Genomic DNA, 10,134 nt, shown 5'->3' with positions numbered 1-10,134 from the left:
TATATATATATTAATTTTGAAAACCCTAAATCTTAATTTCATTAACGACGTTGATAGAAGAGAAGGGTTATGATTTAGGGGTTCTCAAAATTAATATTAACGTATATAAAATAAGAGCATTTTAGTTATTTTTATAATAAGAGTATTGTAGCCATTTTTTAAAAAAAATATTAATTTGGATAGATTAATATTTAGTTCATCGATTTTTTGGCTAATCAATTTATATGATCTAATTTTGACAAAAATAACATGATTTAATTAATTATATATATTGAATTTTAATTATTAAAAACATTTTTAACAAAAATGTTTTAAGCATCTTTATTTAAGTGGCTCCCTTTCATATATTGAGTTCAAGTTTAAGAGAAAAAAGAGAACAATCATTTAATTGATTCTTCTTGATAATAATACTTAGATATGGATGATTTAATTTTAAAAAAATCCTGATTATTTGTTAAGTTATTACTTTGTGAAGAACTTTTCAAAGAATTATTGCGTATTTACAGCATATAGGGAAGAAAAATCAGAATCAAATGTTGGATTAGACGGATTGGTTGAACAAAGTAATATGTCGGGCGTGGGAGGAAGTGTTGATAGACGTTGTTGGAGTTCTTGCTGCTACTGGACAGGGTGTATATGTTGCGACTTCTTGTCTTTCTTTAATCCACTACCTGCGGGTAACTAAAGAAGAATGTGTTGTTAGAAATAATATATGTTTCGCTACAATAACATGTAGACAATTGATCCGTTAGGATAAAACAACAACAAATTCGGAACTGAACTAACACATAAGCCCTCCCCAAATCTCTCCTCAACTCCAAAAATAAAGCACGCAACGAATAGAAATTTCACCCAACCCAACAAATTCGCGTAACCACCCTCAACAAACTCCAATATATACGAATCACATACTCAAGTTAGAGGTACGCCGTTCACTCTAGTTTTTCCTCTGAACTCTCTCATACTCGTACTTACTTGAGCGTCGGAGTCCCTTTTCAGGTACCCAACGCCGCCCCTCCAATGGAAGATGACGTTACTCTCCCTCCACTCCAAAGAAAGCCAGTCTGTGTGTTATTAGGACGTGCTATACCTCGGAGTCAACTCTCACACAGGAACATTTGGCGCCCACCGTAGGGCACGATTTACTTAACCCCATTTTTTCTTTACCCTGTGCATTTTTTATCTCCTCTATTTTGCAGGACACAGACAATGGCAGACGAATATAGCCACGCTCCCTCCGATGTCAACCCGCCGGAAATGATGGCAATCAATGAGGCTCTCAGGGCCGAGAATCAAAGGATGGCCGAGCTCCTGCGGCAGATGGAACACGATCACGCGAAGGGCGAACGCAAAAATGCCGAGCAAAAGGAGGACAAGAACGAGCACTCCTCCAAAACTAAACAAACTACTCCCAAAACGACAAAAACCATAGTCAAAAGAACCAACCCCTTCACAAAATCAGTTATGAACTTCAAAATGCCCGAAAACCTCACACTACCGTCAACCCTAAAACCTTACCACGGAATAGGAGACCCGAATGTCCATGTAACCAAATTCTACACTATGATGTTTATGAATAAAGAATCCGACCCTATACTATGCCGAACCTTCCCGACCTTCTTAGACGGAGCCGCACTCATCTGGTTTTCCAACTTACCCGAAGGCTCCATCTCAAGTTTTGACGAGTTGGCCGATCAGTTCGTAAATCACTTTGCTGCCTAAAAAATCTACGTCCATAACTCAGACTACTTGAGCACAATCAAACAGGGACCAAACGAAAGTCTAAAAGACTACATGACCAGATTCGCAGAAGCGACTAATGAGATACCCAACCTGAACCCCGAAGTCCATCTCCACGCCCTGAAAAGTGGCCTCCGCCCTGGGAAATTCCAAGAGTCCATCGTCATAGCGAAGCCTAAAACTCTGGCCGAGTTCCGAGAAAAAGCAACAACCCAAATTGAGGTGGAAGAATTCTGAGCACTCAGGAGGGCGGAAAAACCCACACAAAACAGAGAAGAAGACAAACGAAGCAGACATCTAACCAGCAGGACAGACCAAAGGCCATTCAGACTGACACCCAAGTTCGACACATACACTCCCTTTAATACAAAAAGAGAGGACATAGTGAAGGATATACTGCACTCTAAGCTCATCAAACCACCAAGCAGAGCCGGCACCTACCAGGATCAGAGGCACGTGGACAAATCCAAATACTGTGCTTTCCATCAAAAGTACGGCCATACAACGGATGATTGTGTGATAGCGAAGGACGTGCTCAAAAAATTAGCACGTCAGGGATTGCTGGACAAATACATCGAAGCGCGAAGTCAAAGAAAAAACACTGAAGGCTTCGGCCACCAACAAAAAGCAATCGACAACCCCCGAGACAAGGGGCGAAAGGTAGAAAATGATAACAACCCACCCCGCCGAATAATAAATTGTATTTCCGGTGGTTTTGCAGGTGGAGGATGCACGAGCTCGGCCCGTAAGAGGTCATACCGAGCCATGATGACTATGACAGAATCAACAATACCTCGGCCGAACAACTCGGACAAACCCGGAATATCATTCAACCCCGAGATTACAAGGCTGCTGACCGAAACCTAGACGACCATGTGGTCATCACTGCACAAGTCGGAGAACCCTTGGTCAAAAAGATCCTCATGGACCCAGGGAGCAGCGCCGATGTATTGTTCTATTCAACGTTCCAGAAAATGAACTTATGTGACAAACTCCTACAACCGTCGTCCGGAGAACTGGTAGGTTTCTCAGGTGAGCGAGTCTCTATCCGAGGTTATATTTGGTTAAAACTACTTTTAGGGATTACCCCAATAGCAAAACTTTAGAAATACAATACCTGATAGTAGATTGCAAAAGTCCCTATAACATTATTTTAGGCAGGCCATCGTTGAACGCGTTCAACGCTGTTGTTTCCACTGTACATTTGTGTGTCAAGTTTATTTCACAGGACAATAAGGTGGTGAAAATCCACGGAGACCAAAAGGAGGCCAGACAATGCTATAACGCCTGTTTAAAAAACGAACAACCAAAACACCTCGACCAGCAATATGTCTAAGCAGTGTATAACTCAGACCAGCTACCTCCCATGGCAGACTTGGACCCAAGAACAAATAACCAGGAACGGCCTATGCCCCTCAACGACCTCACCAAAGTACAATTGGAAAGCAACGAAGATAGATATACATACCTCGGAAACGAACTCGACTGGTGGAACTGTTGAGCCAAAACATCGACTTATTTGCCTGGACTCCAACAGATATGCCCGGAATAGACCCAAACGTTATCTGCCACAAACTTGTAATCAACCCATCGACCTGACCTATAGCCCAGAAGAAGAGACACTTAGGAACTGACAAGAGAACAGCCTCCCTGGAAGAAACCCAGAAATTATTATCCGCCGGGTTCATTAAGGAACTCAGGTATTCAACGTGGTTAGCCAATGTCGTGATGGTAAAGAAGAATAATGGCAAATGGAGGATGTGTGTCGACTATACAGACCTCAATAAAGCATGCCCAAAGGACGCATACCCCCTCCCGTGCATCGACAAACTCGTGGACAATTCCTCCGGCTTCCAATGCTTAAGCTTTATGGACGCTTACTCCGGTTACAACCAAATCCTAATGCATGAAGGAGATCAAGACAAAACCGCCTTCATCACTGACAACGGTAACTTTTGCTACAAGGTCATGCCATTCAGACTCAAAAACGCAGGCGCAACTTACCAACGCCTCGTGGACAAGATCTTCTCAAAACAAATCGGACGAAACATAGAAGTCTATGTCGACGACATGGTGGCAAAATCAACACAAACGTCAAACCACGCCGACGACTTAACAGAGATCTTCTAACAACTTCGAAGATATAATATGAAGCTCAACCTGGAGAAATGTGCCTTTGGAGTGCAAAGTGGGAAATTCCTCGGCTTCATGCTTACATGCCGAGGTATAGAAACAAACCCAGAAAAATGTCAAGCCATTCTCAATATGTAAAGTCCGAGGACAATAAAGGAAGTGCAGCAATTGACCGGCCGACTTGCAGCACTCGCAAGGTTCCTACCATGTATAGCGCAACGATCACATCACTTCTTCAAAAAATTAAGAAAACAAGAACAATTCCACTGGTCCGAAGAGTGTGAAACAGCCTTCACAGAACTTAAAACACTACTCGCAACACCTCCAATCCTCCGAACGCTAGAAACAGGTAAACCATTATATTTGTATTTATCAATCACTGACCATGCTATCAGTTCTGTTTTGGTAACAGAAATAGACAAACAACAGCATCCGGTATACTTCGTCAGCAAATCACTTCAAGGTGCCGAGTCCCGCTATCCAAAGCTAGAAAGATTAGCCTTAGCACTTGTTATGACAGCCAGACGACTACGGCACTACTTTCAAAGCCACACCATCATAGTCAGAACAGAACAACCCCTAAGACAAATACTGACGAGGCCCGAACTGGCAGGAAGGCTAATCAAGTGGTCCATCGAACTATCAGAATACAACATCCAATACCAGTCCAGAGACGCCATCAAATCACAAGCGTTAGCCGACTTTGTCGCCGAACTAACACAAAAAGACCCATTCCCTAAGGAAGACCCATGGACGCTATACGTCGACGGGGCCTCAAACAGCAAAGGCTCCGGAGCAGGGATACTCCTCGAAAACAGCCAGGGAACACAGCTTGAACAATCACTACAATTCACCTTCCGCGCAAGTAATAACCAGGCAGAATACGAAGCTTTAATAGCAGGACTACGCTTGGCACAGACCATGGGAGTAACAAAAATAAACGTCAAATGCGACTCACTCTTAGTAGTGCAACAGGTAACAGGCAATTTTCAGGTAAAAGATCCCCTCCTTGAGAAATACAATGCAATGGTTAACGACCTTACCAAAGGTTTCGATAGATTCGATATTCTTCATATACCAAGGGAACAAAACAACAGAGCGGATTTCCTCTCTAAATTGGCAACAACAAGAAGTCGATACAACAGCCCCGTGTTGTCACAACTAACCCTAGACGAACCCAGTATCACCTTAACAACAATTGCAAATGTTTCACAGGAAGACGACTGGAGATCACCAATAATAAATTACCTGAAAACAGGACTAATGCCCGACAACATTCAAGACGCAAAAAAATTCAAAAGACAGGCAAGTTTTTACACAATACTAGGGACCGAGCTATACAAGAGGGGGTTCACGAGGCCACTTCTCCGATGCATAAGCACGGCCGAAGCAAAATTGGCCATGGACGAGGTCCACGAAGGGGTATGTGGCACTCACATTGGCGGCAGAAGCCTAGCCGCGAAAATCCTGCGAGCCGGTTACTATTGGCCGACGTTAAAACAAGATTGCATGCGTAAAGTGACCCACTGTGACCAATGCCAACGACATGCACCAATCATCCACAACCCAGCCGAGCAACTACACACATCCGAGGTATGTTGGCCATTCAACAAATGGGGACTAGACATCCTAGGACCATTCCCCCCAACTCCAGGCCAGGTCAAATTTTTAATTGTTGCTATAGATTACTTTACCAAATGGATAGAGGCTATACCATTAGCAAAAATCACTTCTGAAAAAATGATTTCTTTCGTATGGAAAAATATACTGTGTCGCTTTGGTATACCTCAATCCATCACCACCGATAATGGGAGACAATTTATAGATCAATGATTCACAAATTTTTTACAAAATTTCAAAATAACCCAACAATTTACATCAGTCGAACACCCACAAACTAACGGTCTAGCAGAGGCTGCCAACAAGATAATTTTGCAGGGCCTTAGAAAAAAGCTGGAAGACTCAAAAGGCGAATGGGCCGAGCTCATCCCAGAAGTGATTTGGAGCTACAACACCACGGAGCAGTCTTCAACAAAGGAAACCTCGTTCAGATTGGTGTACGGGAGCGACGCTATGATATCAATCGAAGTATCCCTACAAAGCAACAGAACTGCAAATACAAACGAAACTGACAACATAGAAAGAAGGAAAGCCGAACTTGACCTGATGGAGGAAGACCACAACAAATCAACACTACAACAGCTAGCAACAAAACGGGCTATAGCTCGAAAATATAACAGGAAAATCAAACCAAGGACATTTTCAGAAGGCGATCTCATACTCAGAAAAATCGAAGACATACGAAAGCCACACGGACATGGCAAGTTGAGTGCGAATTGGGAAGGGCCATTCAAAGTATACAAAGTCGTCGGCAAGGGGGCTTACAAGATACAAAAGCTCGATGGAACTATCCTACCAAATACATGGAACATATCGTCCCTGAAATTATATTTCAGCTAATGTATAAGTCGGACACGGTGATGCACTCTTTTTCCTACTACCAGATTTTTTCCCTAAGGAGGGTTTTGCTGGAGAGGTTTTAATGAGGCACACCACCCCGCACTTTACAAATCTATTAATACTTTTATCCTATTCCTATTTACACCACTTTATCAAAACTCTAACGTCACATTTTTGATAAGAAAAGCTCATCAAAGATAACACGCGGGTATAACCACCCAATATCCCAAACAGCAAACGCAATCTATCTAAAGACCTACACAAATGCACCAATACACAATACTAAGCATAATACTTACTCAAAATATATCAGAATAAGGCATATCCACACCTCTGACCGAGGAATAAGTTTTCAATCAAAACATTTACAAAAAAGGTAACAAAGTCAGCCTTTACAAAGGCAACACTGACCTAACACAGCAAATACATAAGTCAAACGTTTTCACTACGAGGCAGGATTCTCCCCTTCCCCCTCGACCTCGTCATCATCATCAACCAACTCACCTCCAACAATGACCTTGCAGGGATCCATTCTTGACAAATCACAATCAGGCAACAAGAACTTTGCCTGCTCCACAGCCCTATCAAACCCAGCTGCAAACATCTCCAGACCATGATGTTCCTTATCCTCCTCAGCTTGTTTCTTTTCAATCCCAAGCTCAACAATCCTAGTTTCTAGAGCAGCCTTTTCCTCACCAGACTTCTTCAAGGACGACTCAGCCTCTTTAATTTTTTCTCCCAACTGGTCCACCAAATCCAATGCATCTCGGAGTTTACCACTTTTTTCCATATTCTCTCGCATAAGTTGATCCATCGCCGATTTATCAAAGGCAGCCCTGGAGCACTTCAACTCCTCGGTCCGACCAACACACATTAAGTGTGCCCCAATCACCTAAACGAAAAACAAGAATATCAATACCAGCAAAACAAATATAACACACAAAGAAATACCATCAATTATACCTGCAAATACTGAGCAACTCCAACCTCACCCACTTTGTGAATAAGCTTAACATCGGAAGGATTCTGCACATACTCGTCCGCCATCACAGTAAAAGGAAAATGCTCACTCCATAGGGAGGTCAAATCGTCATCACCCCTATAGCTATGCAATACTTTCTGGTTCTCTGTAAACCTTTTCACCTGGTCCAGGTTAACCTCGCCCCTCAATTCCTCTTCGGCCGCATTTTTATTCTTCTTTACCTCACCTCTTTTTCTTTTAAATTTAACCCTCTTCAAAGAAGGTTGGTCGACCTCAGCACCCTTCTCAGCCACGGCTTGACTAGTCGACCCTTGCTTTTCGACATTCTTCGTCCGGAAGAAAGCCCGCAAACTAGACGAAGTCACCTTCAGAGCCTTCTGAACTATAACAACACAAGGAAAATATGTCATTATCAAAAAACCAATAAACGACACACAAAATATTCAAAAGCAGTTACCTATATATCCAACAAGGGCATCACTATCACCCTCTAAGTCAAGAAGCTCAACAACAGACAGCAAGCTTGACGACGAGATATGATTCACCAGAAACTCCACCAGCATTTCATTCATATACTCCATATTGTCCATACCAAGTATCTGCCTAGGCCTCGGTACCCAGAACAGAGGGAACCTCTCCAAAAGACACTCGTCAACAAACCATGGATACTCACCTTCTACAATCCAACCTTCAAGAACATCTATTTGAAACCCTTGTACGAAGACTTATACAAACTAAAAATGGCACGACCAGGAGCACTAGCCAAATTCAACCAACACCCCCTCCTAACCCCCTTACATTGAAACAACGCAAAGAAAACCTCCAAAGACGGCTCAACCTCCAAACAACTCATCAAAATCTGGAAAGCCCTAACGAACGCCCAAGAGTTAGGATGTAACTGTGACGGGGCACATTTCAATTGCATCAACACACCACACTCAAACTCGGAAAATGGAAATCTAACCCCCAAGTCAACAAAAATACAGCTATAGGCGAAAAAGAATTTAAAACCTTCTCCCCGATGGAAGACACGATCGTCAGCAGTACAGGGAAGAAACCTAAGCTTCACACTACTACCCTCTCTAACCCAGGTAGAAACAGAACCCAACTGGGCAACACTAAGTTCATCATCAAACACAGAAGCATAACCCTTCACCACATCGGCTACCCACGAAAAAGGATTAACTGGATCCCATTCCCACACGTCCTCAACAAGTTTCACCTCTGTTTTCACCACTGACCCTACCTCTACCCTTTTCCCCTTCTCCATTTCTCGAACAACAATATAGCAGAGAAGACAAAACGAAGCGACAAAGACAAAACAAACAAGGGAAAAGCACAACTAACATTTGCTCATCTTCCGCGAACAAGATAGAAGAAAAAGCGAAAAAACACATGCAAATGGATAGAACAAAAAAACCAAACAGTTAGCCCACTATCCTTACTACAAGCGTTACACCTCCCAGGAGAAACCCTAGCCGTCCAATGTGCAAAATATCAAATTTAATCAACGGCCTGATCTTAACACTCCTTCCAATACCCAAGACGCATTAAATGCAGTTTCCTTTTCCAAAATAAAAACTCTCTCTCCTACAATGCACTCCACGCGAAAATTCAAATAAAGAAAACGAAGGGAGTAAACAAGTTAAGCTTGGGGGCTCCGAGTTATAGCTCGGCACAAAAACCAAAATTCCCGCGAAATTCAGTTTCGAGTCATAACCCACAAGTGTAAGCTTAACCTGTTCATAAGTTCAAGAAACAGGTCAACCTTGGGGGCTATGATCCGTTAGGATAAAACAACAACAAACTCGGAACTGAACTAACACATAAGCCCTCCCCAAATCTCTCCTCAACTCCGAAAATAAAGCACGCAACGAATAGAAATTCCACCCATCCCAACAAATCCGCGTAACCACCCTCAACAAACTCCAATATATACGAATCACATACTCAAGTTAGAGGTACGCCGTTCACTCTAGTTTTTCCTCTGAACTCTCTCATACTTGTACTTACTTGAGCGTCAGAGTCCCTTTTCAGGTACCCAACGCCGCCCCTCCAGTGGAAGACGACGTTACTCTCCCTCCACTCCAAGAAAAGCCAGTCTGTGTGTTATCAGGACGTGCTATACCTCGAAGTCAACTCTCACACAGGAACAACAATAAAACTCTAAATATAAACTCAGTCTTCTTTTGCTCGTGTGATAGCCGTGTCTCTTGACCCATTTTAGTCTTAAATAAAAAAATTAAAAAAAGAAGTAAATTAAAATAAAAAATGAAATATAAATTAAAAAAAATTGAATAGATCAAATCTATTTTTTTTTAACTTTTGATGGTGAACATACAGAATTTCATTAACTAGAAATTAGAAGTCCATCCATGTAAGAATATAAAAAAAGCGAGGATCTTAGAATAAGATTCTAAGTTGTTTATTTAGGTGGATACTCTCATAAAAATATCTTCACATGAAGATAGTATTGTACACTATTAAATAATTGTTGTTTGACTAAATATATTTTATTAATCATTTAATAATTTATAATGTCATCTTTATATAAAGATGTCATTATGTGAATATTTTTCATTTATTTATCTTAAAAAGTATGAAAAGTTATTTTTACTTCATTTTTGATAGGTGAATACTATGGCCTATCATTTTATACTTAAGTTACTAAAAAAGGTAAATAAATAATATTTAATAAATTTTACATGATTTATTTTTTACTTTAAACATTTAATTTTTTATTTTAAAAAAAAATTAGACAATTTAAGCACCGTAATAAAAACACCATAAAACTCACCTTTTTGATATATGATACACGT

General features: G+C 41.4%; 1 protein-coding gene across 2 annotated transcripts in view; it reads left to right on the top strand.

The window, feature by feature from the left end:
- LOC107464495 (uncharacterized) overlaps window positions 1-722 on the top strand; it is a 26,895-nt gene extending 26,173 nt beyond the window's left edge. For both annotated transcript variants that reach the window (XM_052253610.1, XM_052253611.1), the window contains one exon: window positions 507-722. In XM_052253610.1, coding sequence (XP_052109570.1) covers window positions 507-685 — 179 coding nt within the window. In that variant the 3' untranslated portion in view covers window positions 686-722. The remainder of the gene's footprint in view (window positions 1-506) is intronic.
- The last annotated feature ends 9,412 nt before the right edge of the window (window positions 723-10,134 follow it).

This window comes from Arachis duranensis, chromosome 9 (genome assembly GCF_000817695.3).
Source record: "Arachis duranensis cultivar V14167 chromosome 9, aradu.V14167.gnm2.J7QH, whole genome shotgun sequence".
Taxonomy (NCBI): domain Eukaryota; kingdom Viridiplantae; phylum Streptophyta; class Magnoliopsida; order Fabales; family Fabaceae; genus Arachis; species Arachis duranensis.
This window is presented reverse-complemented; position numbering and strand designations above follow the sequence as displayed.